General features: G+C 47.4%; 1 protein-coding gene across 1 annotated transcript; it reads right to left on the bottom strand.

Annotated features, from left to right (window-relative positions):
• Nucleotides 1–1647: 1647 nt before the first annotated feature.
• CCT5 (chaperonin containing TCP1 subunit 5) lies at nt 1648–15387 on the bottom strand. Its single transcript, XM_060092722.1, has 11 exons — nt 15222–15387; nt 12404–12464; nt 11757–11921; nt 10260–10458; nt 8305–8497; nt 8072–8221; nt 5221–5340; nt 4422–4607; nt 3569–3706; nt 2967–3147; nt 1648–1854 (listed from the first exon to the last, which is right to left on the bottom strand). The coding sequence occupies exons 1-11, from the start codon at nt 15324–15326 to the stop codon at nt 1727–1729; spliced, it is 1626 nt and encodes a 541-aa protein (XP_059948705.1). The 5' UTR covers nt 15327–15387; the 3' UTR covers nt 1648–1726.
• Between the last annotated feature and the right edge of the window lie 268 nt (nt 15388–15655).

The following is a 15655-nucleotide window of genomic DNA, read 5'->3' as shown; positions in this document are numbered from 1 at the left end:
ACGAGCTTGTTCATAAGCCACACAGTTTCTCTCAACCGAAACCAGCAGAAGCATGTGAGGTCCACTCCTCGGAGGCGTGCTTTAGCAGCTCTTCTCATTCAACCACAAACCCCTTCTTGTAAGACTGGTCCAGAGCAAATTGCTGTATGTTCTTTATAGGCTAGAATCCATCCTTGTAAATCAACTCATCTGAACTACTAGGTCAAGATATTTATCTCTGTGGGTCTAAGTCTGACTTGATCCCGAACTTGACGCATTCTGACGCTGCACCCAGAAAGTAGTAGTGTAAGTGATAACAGTGCCACTTCACAATCCATTTCATGATGAAATATGTACCAGGCTGTATGTTCATTAGGATGAATGATATTGGCACTTACTACTACGCTTCCTAGTGAAACCACTAACGCATTAATGTCGAGAAGACACAACGACCCAATAGTTAGGACTGGTCAGCACCCAGGTCCCCAGAAGGAACCCTGGATCGTTTCCTAGTTCTGTGGAACCTGACTGGTCCAAATCCTCTCCCCCTGGTGGCACAAGAGTGAACTTTATCATCATGATTCTCTAAGAAACATCCTTTTAGAGAACCAAACACAAGCCAGTGGGGGCAAAGCAGCACAGGGGAGAGGGGAACTCTCGAGTTAGATTGTCAGGGTTTGACTAAGCTCTACCACGTACTGGCCAGAAGAGGCTGGCAGATGATCAAAACTCACCTGTAGGATGTGAATAACAAGAAACCTGTCTCCTTTACAAGGTGGTGAGAACAGGTAAAGTTCTCAGAACACACCTTGGCCTTTGGTAAGGGCTATGTCACTGTTAGCCAGTATTATTTTAATAAGCAGAATTAATTCAATACCAATCTACTCATACATGGTCATTGCAAGGTATTTCCTCCCAGTTAACCTATTTTTCTACTTTTTACTCTAACCTCCACTCGTTCTGTTCCTCTGATAAGAAAACCCCAACAGGGTTCTGAATCGCCCTTCTAAGCACCTGCAGGTGGTGCAGGAGTCTGTGTCCACTCTGGCCTTCTCTGTACACATGCTGGCCTGCGCTTAGGGTGGAGCCAGGACAGGATAACGCCAAGGGGACTACGTGAAGGTACGCTGTTAACGCAGTCTCAGTGGCACAGTAATAATGCCCTAGCACACGTCAGTGTAACCTAAAAGCACGTTAAGACATCCCACAATCGTTTGGTGGATACTCACCTCTGATGGGTCTCTAGTCAAAGATCCACCCATTTACACAGATGCAGCATTTAAATAAATAGGACCAAGCCCTCAATTTCTCAATGTTAAAATAAATCTTGAGAACAAACTGAACATTTAAAGCTGTTAAATACAGGTCCTACGGCTTATTTTAAAAAAAAGAAAAAAAAAAAAAGAAAAAAAAGAAAAAAAAAAAGAAAAAAATCAACTCAAACCCCTTCAATTAAGGCATTTGATGAATGTTGCAATGAATGTTTCTTAACTTGAAGAGCAGAATATAAAGGCTGTTTAAGGAGTTCCCTTTAATAACAAATACAAAAACCTGTGAGATCCCATCTCTACAATTTCATGTCTCTGAACAAGTGAAACTATTGCTACCAAACAGCTACTGTTGTTATAGCACCTACAGTGTCTAATGAAGGACATAGTAATAAATAACTGTAGATGCACCACAAGACACCCATTTATTTAATCACAGTAGTGGATCTTACTTCTAAGTTTTATTCTAAATTCTCTTTTTATTCTTCAGATTCTCCAGGCTTACGGATGTCATCAATCTTCAAAATCATTCTAACCATTTGTGTTGCAAGAGAGATCTGTTGCTTTTTGCCAATCAAGGTTTCTATGACGTGTTGTTGCTTCATATCTGAAAAACACAGATAAATTACTATAAAACAGCATATGTATTTATTACTAATACCTTGCTCCAATTTATGGAATTAGAGTAAAACTTAAGAAACACAAATTTGGAAGCCACTAGTCCCGGTTATATTTTCAGAAGAATATACTTCCACTGCTTCCCAGGACATTCTGGAACGGGAGCCTGGTTTCCAGAGAGCTCTGGGGACGGGGCCTCCTCAACCACAGGCTGAGTTTCTCAGTGACCCGCCGAAGGGGGAATCGCTCAGCGACACCTCATCCCACAGCGCACCCAATGCCGTCACTTACTGATAGTAAGCCCGATGTGACTGTGCCTGAAATGTAAAGTGACTCCAACAAAGACCTGGGCATTCAAGTTAAAGGAACTGAAATATGTGTCTGACAAGGAGTTGCTGCTGCTACTCAAGTCCTTGGGCTGTTAACCTAAAACCCAGAATATACCTACAGTTCTAAGTAAAAACAGAACAAAACAAAACAAACACCAACTGCTGGAGACTCTGTGGTCAGGACTGACTGCAGAACCCCAGAGACGGACCCATCAGTACAGGAATCACTGGGAATCACCAGGACCACCGCTCCAACACGCTAAAGCTGCGCTACCTTTTCAGCAGATGAACTATGCGAGTGCTACAGAAGTTATAGTACATCCCATTTATAAAACACCCTGGAATTTATGGGACACGACCACAGAATCAGCTGTAAACCGGAAGTCAATTTCAGAGCTGTCTTATAGGTCATACAGAACCCACGCCGACAGACATTTGTGTAAAAAAGGTAAGATGCAAGTTATTTTTATAGGTCATACAGAACCCACGCTGACAGACATTTGTGTAAAGAAGGTAAGATGGAAATTGTTTTCTAAAATGGAAGTCACCTTTGGAATAAATACCGCACTGCAGCTTTTTGTTATTAAAATTAGTTGTAGGTTGCTAAGACCAGCAGTCTAACAATTCCCAAGGTAATTAAATCAAATGTTCTAAAATTCAGGACCTAAATACCTGAAGCGTGTTTAAGTATTTAAAAAGACAGGATAACACGCAGCACGTAATGCTTCAAGTTAAGTCGAACCGCAGCCCCAGAGCGGTGACAGCGCCTCACCGTTTGTTCCCCTGTGCATACAGTCAATCCCGAGGGCAGGGTTCATCTCCTTCACTTGTTTGGCTCGGACTTCGGTCATAGTCTGGATGGGATTCATGCCGCTGTTTTCGGCAAGGGCCATGGGGATGACCTCCAGAGCGTCGGCGAAGGCTCTCATGGCGTACTGCTCCAAGGTCGGACACTGGAAGGGCACACGGTTACGGTCAGCGTACTTGGCCAATGCCCCCCCAGCAGCTATTTGGAAACATAATTAAATCGCGTACTTTGAAAAGCTAACTCATAAAGAATTCTAAGGACAGGCCGTCCTATGAAAATGTCACTACAGGATAAGGATGGAGAAGGTACATGTGTGAGAAGTCGGAACAGGTCAGCCCTTCCTGCTGTGCCTGCAGGTACGACGTCTGATTAATTCTGAATTTCAAGTAACGTTAAGAGTGCAGAGATTTGCTGTTGAGGCTGCAAGGTCTGAAAAAGGCTGAGACACGCTGGTTTGTGGTAACCCACACTCGAGTACACGGGCACGAGAATCGACGCAGATCGGACACCTGGGGTCTAGCATTCCCGCTGCACACGCTGCACAATCTGTGACGGGTCTCACTCACCTTGTCGGCCTCCTGGCTGACGGCCAGAGCACAGGCTATTTCGGCAGCGCCTCCGCCGTACACCACACGGTTGTCACGGATGAGGTTCCGGATGACACACAGAGCGTCGTGAAGGGATCGTTTCGCTTCCTCGATGATCTGGGGAAAACAATTTTGCCTAAGTTAACGTTATCACAATCTAATCACTTTAGAGCCGAATACCGTGCACCGGGGGTTTAATCTAAGTGCTTGCTGGGTACTGAAAATATTCCTACCTCGCCCCCAGTAATATCCTTGGTTAAAAAGACTGGTGCCAGAAGGTTCTTTGCCAGATGGTTTCTATCTATTCTACTTTTCCTCCCTATAACGTAGTTAAAAAAACCCAAAATACAGGGCAGCCAGGGACTCCTGCCCAAGTGAAGGGGGTCAAACAAAAATGACAAAGAAACACCCTCACAATGAGTCTTACTCATCTTGATGCACTAAAACCCACTCCTGGTGAATGGAGGGAGTGCCAGTGGTTACCCTCAGGTTCCCCATTTACACCTACGAGACGGAGGAAAGGCAAGTGTGCCTCGTAGACCCAACAGTGGAACACGGTCTTTAGTATCTTACGCTGTGACATGTCCTTTTTTTCCCTGGCTGCACCGCACGGCTTGCAGGATCTTAGTTCCACCGAACCCAGGCCCTGGCAGCGAACGCTCTGAGTCCTAACCACTGGACCACCAGGGAATTCCGGACGTGTCCTTGCTTCTCTAAGAAATATGCTGTCATCTTTCTTAAGGTAACCGTGTCTCAGTTAAGTACATTATGGGAAAAGCCAAATCACGTTCCAAATTCTGAAAAAATGTAGGACAAACAACTGCGTTCTCACCATCTTATTTCCTCCTCTGATGAAAATGGTGACGGCTCTGGAGTTCTTGCACTGCTCGATGACCAGCATCTTGTCTTTAGTGGTCCCGAATGAAATCTCCTTCACAAGACCCGCAAAGCCCAGCTTCTCGGCCGTGAGCTCTGAGAACCTCGGGACGATGCGGCCGCCCGTGGCGATGGCGATCAGCTGACCGGCGGGCCGGGGGGAAGGAAGACCAGGCTGGTGAGCGGGGACTCTCAAAATCGGACCACGGAGGAGCCACACTTGACCCACGAGCGCTGCCTTCAGTAGAACCTCTGCCCCAGCCTGGCCCAGGTTTCAAAGTCCGCCCCGAAAGCCCAGCTCACTGAGCAAGGTTCCGAAGACCTGGGCGTCCTGTCAGGCTGCAAGGCGGCCCGGCGCCATGACCCCGCGCGCAGCCCTCAGCTCCCCACCCGTCCCTGCCACGAGGAGCCACGAGGCCACGTGTGCCGGGCTACGGACCACGTGTGCAAGGGCTCTCAGTACTGATGGGGCTGACAGCGAAGTGGGCAGCCCGTGCCCCTGCCTCAGAGCGCCTACAAGACAGCCAGAGGGAGAGGGGAAAGCGTTCCCAAGTGCCGTGAAACATCAGAAACACACATAAAAATGGTGACAGAGACTCCAGCGTCCTCCTCTCCCCCAGTGCACCCTCCTCTCACCTGTGGAGCCCTGGCACAGTGTGCTGACTGCCCGCGCGCGAGGTCACTGCAGACTCACGGGCAGAAACGCACCGTGAGCTCAACCCGTGTTTGCAGTCTCTTCTCAGGGAGCCTCCTACCTCGATTTCAGGGCCTCCGACCCAACGAACCGCAGGCAGGTTATTCTGAAGAAGTAAGTGATTTGCTTCGTCGTCAAAGCCCCACTGGCAAATGGCTAGGTTAGCGCCAGTTTCTTTAATCTGAGGAAAGAAATGCCGTAATCATGTTAATAAAAAGTAAGTACTCCTTGGGCTTCCCTGGTGGCACAGTGGTTGAGAGTCTGCCTGCCAATGCAGGGGACACGGGTTCGAGCCCTGGTCTGGGAGGATCCCACATGCCGCGGAGCGACTAGGCCCGTGAGCCACAACTACTGAGCCTGCGCGTCTGGAGCCTGTGCTCCACAACAAGAGAGGCCGCGATAGTGAGAGGCCTGCGCACCGCGATGAAGAGTGGCCCCCACTTGCCGCAACTAGAGAAAGCCCTTGCACAGAAACGAAGACCCAACACAGCCAAAAATAAATATAAAAATAAATAAATTAAAAAAAAAAAAAGTAAGTACTCCTTGAGCTCTTCTGTTTGAAAAACGGTGAGAAACATAGCTAGGTGTGTGCATTAAAATAATGCACAGAAAAGAGAAGAAAAGAAATATCCAAATGTCTACCTTCTGTCAGCTCTAAACTCTAAATATTGAACACATATCAACGGGAATCACCTCATTTTTAAACAAAGCTTTAAACGTTAGCAATTCACGTGAATGCCACTGTTACAAGTGAAGCAACACGAGGCACGTCAACAAGGCCAAAACCCTGCCCCCCGGAAACCAAGGTCCACAGCTCTGTGTTGCCACGAACACCTATGAAGCAGTTTATTCGTGTGTGTGTTTAACAAAAATTGAATCTTGCGATACAATTTTCTGTAGCTTGCTTTTCGCACTTGAGTGGGCTATCCTCCGTGGAACGAGATACAGGTTAATTTACAGGCCGACAGAAGTGACCCTGATTCTAGTACGACCTTCCCCAGCCCCCAATCCCACAAACAGCTAAGTGGCTCATCCCGGGACGGCGGCAGTGATTGGTACTGTCAATCCTTCCCCAGGCGGTAAGGACTATGCCGTGTCCCACAGCTGCCATTTCACTCCTGTCTCCACCCACCCACCTGGCTCTCCCCCTCCCCCCCCCTTCCCTGACCCTCTGGAACCTTCCATAGCCCTCTGGAATTCAGCCCATCGCCAGACTCCTTCTTGGCAATGTTTCCTTTCCATTCTTGCTGTGAACCAACGCTGGTTGTCCCCTGAAAAACCAACGTGCCCATGCCTCCTCCTCAAATGGCTATTTTCCCTCCCACATGCTCCAAGCAGGAGGGGCCCTTGCCTCTCCCGGCCACCCACAGCGTCCCTCTTTGGGTCACACTCTCATTCCTGACAGCGTTGTCATCCAGCCCCATCACCACTCCTGTTAGCATTCCTGGCAACCTGCACACCTATCAACACGGTCCACCTGACCCCCTTGGCATCTTGGTTCCTGTCCTCTTTTCCTGCAGGGCACCTCGGCCAGCACTCCCATGGCCACCCTAGATAGAGCCCAGATAACAAGCTTTCATTTACAGCCCTCTGCCAGCACACCCAACCCCTCAGCCTGCTGTTCCCAGCCTCAGGGCCTTTGCACGTGCTGCCCATCCCCACCTCGCCGCAGCCTGGAGTGCTCCTCACCCAGACATGCTGCTCTCACTTCTCTGAGGTCTCTGCCCACATGCCATGCCCTTAGAGGCCCTCTGACCAGTGTCTGTAACAGTCCCCCGACCCGCTTTCCCCTTATTCTGCACCCCAAGAACAAGCACTCTGCTTTGTTTACTGCCGTATATCCAGGGCCCACAACAGTGTCTGGTATATACTAAGCAGAGAGATATACCATGAAAGCATAAATGAACTCAACTATTCCCCCCTCCCCTCAAAAACACTGGAACAGCTTCTAGTTTGTTTGCTGTGATAATGTTTTAATAGAGACCCATGTTCATGCACCCCTGCGTGCTGGTGTTTTAAACTTCCAAGGACAGAGTCCCCAAAAGAGGAACCGTTCCGTCAGAGAGCAGGCACGTGTAAAACGTTAATAGCCAGCGAGAAAGTATTTATAAAATAATCCTCTCGACTTGTTTGAGCAATGAACTGGGACGACTATGACTGCGTTCTGGTTTGATTGCAGTTACTCGGCAACTCTTTTGTCTAAAAGTTATACTTGAAGTCTCAAACGTGTGGTAAGCCACAGTACAACTGTTCAAACCTGGCACACACTGGCTCAGATGTGTCCAGGAGAACAAGCATGTGAACTCGAAGGTGCAGCTCCGCATACCCAGGCCAAGTCGTTCATGCGCCCCAGACACGTGACCTTTTTAAGACTTGCCCCCTTATGCCGTTCTGTGCCATTTGATTTTTTTCTCACTGTGAATGTTTATCCATTTGATAATGTAAAAGTAAAGGAGGGGCTTCCCTGGTGGTGCAGTGGTTAAGAATCCGCCTGCCAATGCAGGGGGCATGGGTTTGAGCCCTGGTCCGGGAAGATCCCACATGCCACAGAGCCACTAAGCCCGTGCGCCACAACTACTGAGCCTGCGCTCTAGAGCCCGTGAGCCACAACTACTGAAGCCCGCGAGCCACAACTACTGAAGCCCAGAGCCTGTATTCCACAACGAGAAGCCCCCGCTCGCCGCAACTAGAGAAAAGCCCGCGCACAGCAACGAAGACCCAACGCAGCCAAACATAAATAAGTTTATAAGAAAAAATAAAGGAAAGAAGCCTATACCTTTAATACCTTATTTGTAGCCACATAAAGCATCAAGATTAACACAGATCAGCACCACATGTATTCACCACCTGGAGCTAACTAACTGCATCCTTTCAAAGTTCTAAATTTCACCAAGAGCCACAGTAAGACTTACCTGCCGAATCATCTCCTCAAACTTCTCCTTTTCATATTTCTGAAGGGCTTTAAAATCTTCTACAGACGTCACATCCAGCTTATGTTTCGTCTTTGGTTTCGGCGGTTCAAACGGACATGTTAGGATGGCAATCTTAGCATCTTCCACTTGCTACAGTGAGAGACAGAAACGTCATGAACAAGCCAGTGGGCTAAGGAGGGAAAAGCCTGATGCTGCAGAAGGCGCTGACTCACTTTGGGCATCTGCGGGTGACTGAAATCCTTGTCCACGATCACGCCCTTGATCAGCTTGGTGTCCTCCAGCCTCCCGCCCACTTTGCCTTCTACTTTGATGAGCTCGAAGTCAACGTCTCTGCGCTGCATGTCGGCCACAGTGAGGACGGCGTTCACGGCAATCTCGGCCATTTGTCGGTGACAGCTGTTAACCCTGAAACACATGAAACAAATCTTTCACGTTCACTGAACAGTGACTGCAACCAGAGCACAACACGTGATGTGGTAACTCATACGACACAACATACTGCGACCCACAGACACTGAACAAAAAGAACGCCGCCACGACCTTCACTTTCAACCGTCTGGAGCAGGGATTCTTAACCTGGGATGCAGGGACACCAAAGGGAATCATAACCTGGGATGGGAAAAAAATTCCATCTGTATTTTCACTAACAATAACTGTAATTTACTATTTCCTTCCATTATGAATATACGTAAGAGACCACTGAAGTACAGCAAGAACCAAAAGTTTACCGAGACTGCCACTTTTTAATACTATTAACATTCTGAAGCCCAGAACAGAACGGGAAAGCGATGAAACCACCGAGGAGAAGCCAATCGCATCCACAGGAGGTGCAGCACTTAATGAGAAAGGCCTGACCATATCAGTTACAGAGGGCGGACGTTATCTTTTTTGAAAGTTTTGAAACATCGGAAAAGACTGCTCAGTGATTTTAATTTGATTCTGGAGAAACCACAAGGGAACTCTAGTACTTGAAATACAGTGCCGGAAATCTTAGGTCACCTAGAACAGAGAACCATGAAACTAAAAATACTGTGTGACCTAAGTAACTGACATACAACGTTTTGCTTTATGTTGAGGGTATCTGGCCCTCGTTAATCCATTTGGACATTTTCTGTAGTAAAGACCTACACATACCGGGGTTTTATAAAGACTTGCAAATAAAGCAGGGTCAACTTAGAAAGCAATAATAACACACGATTTGTGCACTTCAAGAAAGGGTAATGCCTGCTTTCCAGGAGAAAAACAGAGCTGTACTTGTGACAGAGGCCACCTTGGGTAGTCACCCTTGCCCTGGAGCTGTCTCAGCTCAGACCTGCAACAAGGGGACAGCTGGCATCAACGAAGCCTTCTTTGCTTTAACACCGTGCTGCAGTGGACGCCTTTCCCCCGAGGCGGAAGGCAGCAGACATTTTGGTAGCACTTCCCCTGACCTCGAAGTTGAGACCATGTCCTCCTTCTTGGCACGAATTAAAACATTTCTCAAATTGATATGGATAAGAAAAACAGCGCAATAAGGCACCTTACACTGGATTTTTATGCTACATTTTTACAAGAGCCCACGAGCCTCTACCGTTGTTCAAAGTAAGTGTGTCCTGGGGCTGACGCTGCTTTGGGTCTCTGGGGCAACGACTGTGTCTTGCATCCCCAAGACTTGGCAGCAGGCCTGGCACACAGTCGGTACCGTGTAAATGTTACAAACCTAAGTCACTTTCCGCTTAAGTCAAACTTCAAGACTGCCCCTTCATACTAAATCAAAACTCTGGATCATTAACTTGCTTGTTGAATGAATAAAAGCAGAACCTCCCCACTAAAAGGCTTCCTAGCAAAAAATGGTAGAAAGAATTGCTATGAAAAATTAATACATCCCACTAGTAGGACCTTTTGCTAACCCACCCTATCCTGCCAAATTAAAGAACTCTATAGTTTCCAAATACTGTCAAGAGGCCTTAATAACCAAACCTGGATATTCAGCTTCCAACTAAAACACAAAATACCCGTCTACATTTGCAGTAAAGACAGAGTAAACCAAAATAACAACACAAACCGAAAGCAGCTCATTAAATCAACAGGCAACCATCAATGACAATTCTCAGTTGCCGTTCTGAACAAGCACACAAACTCTGCCCACTCTGTGAACGCGCCCGGCAACGCTGTACTGTACACGCACACTTTGGAGCCCAGCGTGGTCTTCGCGGTCTGGATCAGGGGCTCGGTGTCCTTCATGTCGACGAGGACGCTATCGCTGATCCTGTCCAGGTACTCGATAGCGATGCGGGCGGCCTGCTCGTAGCCGTCAGCGATCCTGATGGGGTGGATGCCGCGGTCCAGCAGCTGCTCAGCCTCTTCCAGCAGGGCACCAGCCAGGACTGCGGAGGAGACAACAGACGCCTGGCTCAGGAAATCGCTGAAACTCAAAACAAAGCAGATGCTGCTGCTGGAAATAGGGAGGCTCCGGAATGAAGCTGGAAGCGTCTGAGAGGCTGAGGCCATCTAATCTAATGCTGCTTCGGTCCTAACAAAGTCCTAACAGGTATCTCTTACAGATGCATGTTCAATTCTTGGTGATATACAGAATGTAAAGAACATAAATCGCAAACATTTTTATAAAGGGAAAAAAACTTCTTATGTGTCCTGGACCAGGGATTTCTGTTCAGGGACATTTATGTTGGCGATACAAGGATTACAAAATTTGTTTATTATCCTCCCCCCTTGCCTTCCTCTCTCACTTCAGCATCACAAAGATGAAGAGTTGTTGTGTGTGTGTGTGTTTTTTTTTTTTTTTTTTAATGGCTCACAGGCCCAGCCGCTCCACGGCATGCGGGTTCTTCCTGGACCGGGGCACAAACCTGTGTCCCCTGCATTGGCAGGTGGACTCTCTACCACTGCGCCACCAGGGAAGCCCTGAAGAGTTGTTTTAATGCTGCTGTATTCCAAGCACATCCAGAACAGTGCTTGGTACCCAATGAACATTTGAAATATTTGCTGAATAAATTCATTCAAATTTCAAGTACAGAAAAAGTAACATTAAAGACATTCATCTTATCAATCCTTCCAAACTTTAAAAAAATTCAAACCTTCAGAAAAAATTTCAAGACAGTAAAATGAACACTAGTTTACGCATTAATAACATTTTGTCGCATTTGTTTTTTCTACAGATGTGTGCCTTTTCAACTATGTGAAAATTAGTTGCAGAAGTCAGACATGTAACCCCTAAATACTTCAACACAGCTCCTAAGGAAAAGGTCATTCTCCTGCATCACTGTAACACAACTGTCTTACTCAGGAACCTTAACATCGGTAAGATACGACTCTAATACATGACTCACAAATGACCCCGTATGTCCCAAACATTCTTCGCAGCCAGGAAAAAACAAACACACCAGGCATCCAACCACGGTTTACACATTACAGCTGGCTGTCGTGTCTCCTTCGCTCCTTGAACCTAGAATAATTGCCTAACTCTACCCCCCACCCCCTTCTTGTTCTTTTATGACAGTGACAGTTTTGAAGAGTCTGGGCCACTTGTCTTGTATCGTGTCCATTTGGATTTGTCCGACTGTCTCCCCATGATTTAATTCAGAATAAACATTCTCAGCAGGCGTGTTAGGCCCGTAATATTAAATGACACCTCTTAAATGAGAAAGGATATTTTGCCTTTTCTTACCAACCACTCCTGTGGTTCCGTCTCCAATTTCATCATCCTGTGATTTGGACAGTTCGACCATCAGCTTGGCGATCTGATGATCGACGTCCATCATGCTTAAGATGGTGGCCCCGTCATTAGTTACGGTCACGTCGCCATCCTTATCCACCATCATCTTATCGAGCCCTAAAAGACACCAATGTTGAAAATGGCTTTGACCTCTTGACCCAGTTCCTATCTAGGAATTTATGATAAATAAATAATTCAACATACATAAAGGAATATCTCCATGAAGACCTTTCTAGGTTGGCTAATCTAAAGCAAAACATTGGAAACAATTTAAAATGGCTAAAACTAGAGAAATGGCAAAAAAATTATGCAGCATCACAAAATGTAACAGTCACCACAAAATATAATGTCACAAAAGACAACAGCTATGATTTAGAAAATGCTAATGGTAATTATGCTAAGTGGATAAAACATCTAATGTAAAATTGTATGCGCATTATGGCTGTAACCGTGTTTACGGTCTGGAATACACCAAAAACGTTTGGCCATATTAGGGGGGAGGATGCCTCCCTTCGTTTCCTAACTTCCGGCAAAGATACCGTATTGACTATTTATCATTTATGACTTTTGTTAAAAAACAGAGAATGTTAGTCTCTTACCATTTGGTCCAAGTGATGTTTTCATTGTATTTGCTACAGCCTTTGCTGCCATTATATGAGACTAAATGAAACAGAAAAAGCCAATATTCAAGTTACATATAATTTTAAGAGTTAAGAACACAGAGCTGATGGTTATAAAAATCACTTATGACATATTTTCCATTCTCTAGAAGTAGCAGCAGACAGGTCCATATCTAACGGTGACCACTTCCCAACTGCTAGTGTCAGAAGGCAATTCTTATGTAAAAGAACAGAACTAAGTAAAAGAACAGAACTAAGTAAAAGAACAGAACTAAGTGCTCTGTGTTCTCTCTTTAATCCTCAACGCATCTATGAGGCAGGTTCTACGGGCCCATTTTACAGCCCAGAGCATAGACAGTCTGACCTGACAGGCCTTGCAAGACCACTGAGCAATGCTAACGTCATGTGAAGAGTCTGGCCGTCAACACACAGCACCTTCAACTGTCGCACTACGGTTTACTGCACTCCTCTCTCAGGTGGTCCAGCCAGTACACAACCCACAAGGCGGTCAATGCTGAAAAGAACAGCAGCCTGAATGCATCCTTTCCTCCTTCCACACGATTACACTCATCTGTCTGGTTCCCCGTCTTCCTATTCCTGCCGTCACCAACCTAACCCGGATCCATCGCACCTTACAGACTTCCTGGTCTCCTACCTCACCGATCCTTTGGATTCATCCTCCATCCAGCTAAGCCATCCATTTCTCTCAAACATGTTACTCTCCAGTCCCCAGCCCTTAAAATGACTCCCCAGCACCTCAACTCTCACGTCCGAAAGCTCCAGCTGCTCTTCAAAGCCCTCCACAGTCTGAGACCCCATCCCCTTCCAGTGAGGACAGCCTGTGCCTGCGCCCCAACAGGCCCTCTGGTCGCCGAAGCACCGATGCACAGAAAACCCTCCGCCCGTCAAAATCCTGAACAAGTCTCCAAGCAGTTCAAACGCACACGTGCTGTGAAGCCTACCCCTGTCACCCCATCTAACAGGTAACAAAACACACAAAGTTCACCAGGTTTGTGAAAATACTGGTAATCCCCAAAATACACCTTGACTGACAGGTGTGCACAATGGAATTTTTATAGGATAATAACCACAGGGACGTGGCATATATATTCTTAACCAGGGGTGGTACTGCCCCCCAGGAGATATATGGCAATGCCCGAGACACCTCTGGGTGCCACAATCAGGGAGGGGACCACAGTGGGTAGAGGCCAAAGATGCTGCTAAACATCCTGAACATGACAGACCCCACAACGGAGAAGGATTCAGCCCCAAATACCAACAGCGCCGAGGCTGAGAAGTGGGCTTTAGACCACTGGCTGCGGAGTCAGATAAGAGGTGGGCCTGAACCGTGGTCCTGTTCTTTACTAGCTCTGGGACCTCAAGCAATCCCTTAACTGCTCTGGGGTCAAGTTTCCTCTTCCATAAAATAGTACCTGTCTCAGAATGCGAGAACTATGAGACGTGGCAGATGCAAAATAACCTGGACCTTCTGTTATACTGGTATTTTGGGTGCAGGTACTGGCTGTTACTTTCTCTGAAGTGAAAAATGGAATTGAATACGTAACACAAGTGGTGTGAGGATCTACCATGTACCAAAGACTGGGCGGCCACTCCTTACGTTACCCCGTTTAACTCTGGTCCTCAGCTCGACGGGGGTGTATTGCCCCCACTGGGTTGTGTAACTTGTCGTAAGTCAAACAAACAGCCCGGAGTAGAACTGTACTGCTTCTTAATTTAAGTAAAACCCCAAGAAACTAAGCAAACAGGGACACCTCAGACCTGGTGACACGGTCCATACACAGCAACGTCATGGATTCCATCCCAAATGCTACCTCCCCAAGTTTAGTTCTACTTCAATTGTGATTCTGTTCAAATCCCCTTCAATGGCTCCCCTCCCATCCCTCAGGATAACACCTCGATTGCGGGGCATCCAAGAACTTCCACTTTTCGGAGCCACTGTTAACTTAAAGTAGACTGTACTGTTAAAACCGAAGTGCTGTCTTCTACAACATGCCATGCGTTCTCCTGCCCCGGTCCTTGCGTTCACTGTTTCCTCTTCCTGGAAGCTAGCTCTCTCCCGTTCAAAACAGAACTCCATCCCTGATCAAAAGCCAATCAATCCTCTCTCCAACGCCTGAAGGACACCCTCCAACTTTTACCTGCCACCCCTCCCAAAACTGGTGATTCTGGTCGCACACAATCTTGTATTATGGCTACTGGTGAAAACTTTTCACTCCTGCAGTATTATGGTTATTGGTGACAACTTTTCATTCCTGCAGTTCGTTTTTAAATTTTTACGACCCCACGTCCAGAAATACGCCATGCATAAAGGGACTCAAATATGAAATACGCTGTAAATGACTAAGCCTTTAGGAAGCGACAAAGAAAATGAACCTCATTTCCTTTGGGGCTGTTGTAGGGACACCGCCTGAAGGCTAACAATTAGAGTCCTAACCGGCCAGGTGACCTGAGAATACCTCCGCTGCATCTTACTGCTGAAGGACTGCAGGCTGGAGAAACCAGCGGGGCCGCGCCTTCAACACCAGTGAATTCAAGCCGCCCCACCCAATTCTGAAGGGCGCCTGCGGGCCACTTTAACCCCCAAATGGGACTAAGGGCTTATACGTCGGCCTTTCCCGGGCCCGAGGCGTGGGCTGCAGGACTGGAGACCAGAGGGGCTCCCTCGAACCTTCCCCGGGAGCACGTGGCAGAACCACTGTGAAGTGGCGCAGGCGCAGAGCCACTGGCTTCGGCCGCGTCCTCTCATCCCACCGCCAGTGCGTCCCCTTCCCGTTACCTTGAGGGCCTCAAGTCCCATAAGACGAGACTTGCGGTCCTGATCCTTAATGATGAGGAAAGGGCGGCCATATTCATCGAAGGCGAGGGTCCCAAAGGACGCCATGATGCAGCCACAGCAGTTACTGTCCCGCAACCGGCGGAAACTACCGCGGAAACAAGAAGACACTCTGCTCTCGCGAGCGGGCGCAAAAGCTCGCGCATGCGCAGTACAGGCCTCCTGAGACTTATTTCTCACTAGAGACTAATTTAACGCCGGACAGTACCTTCTGGAATCAGCGGCCTTCGGAAACTTCTATCATCCAGGAAGCTGTGGGGGGAAGTTGGAAGACACGGACGGGAACTTGAGAACCCAAAAGCCAGGAGTAGATAGAAGCTCAACATTTATTAAAGCTATAAAATTGACTATTTCTTGACAGTGGTTCCCAACGAGGA

The sequence above is a fragment of the Mesoplodon densirostris genome, chromosome 3, assembly GCF_025265405.1.
Source record: "Mesoplodon densirostris isolate mMesDen1 chromosome 3, mMesDen1 primary haplotype, whole genome shotgun sequence".
Classification (NCBI taxonomy): domain Eukaryota; kingdom Metazoa; phylum Chordata; class Mammalia; order Artiodactyla; family Ziphiidae; genus Mesoplodon; species Mesoplodon densirostris.
The sequence above is the reverse complement of the archived record's forward strand: the minus strand, read 5'-3'. Positions and strand labels throughout refer to the sequence as shown.

Coding starts and splice junctions, on each gene's coding strand:
- CCT5 (XM_060092722.1), bottom strand. CDS start 15,326: ATGGCGTCCTTTGGGACCCTCGCCTTCGATGAATATGGCCGCCCTTTC. Junction 5,341..8,071: donor TTGAGGAGATGATTCGGCAG/GTAAGTCTTACT, acceptor TTCTTTCCTCAG/ATTAAAGAAACTGGCGCTAA. Junction 3,707..4,421: donor TCAGAGGAGGAAATAAGATG/GTGAGAACGCAG, acceptor TGTTTTCCCCAG/ATCATCGAGGAAGCGAAACG.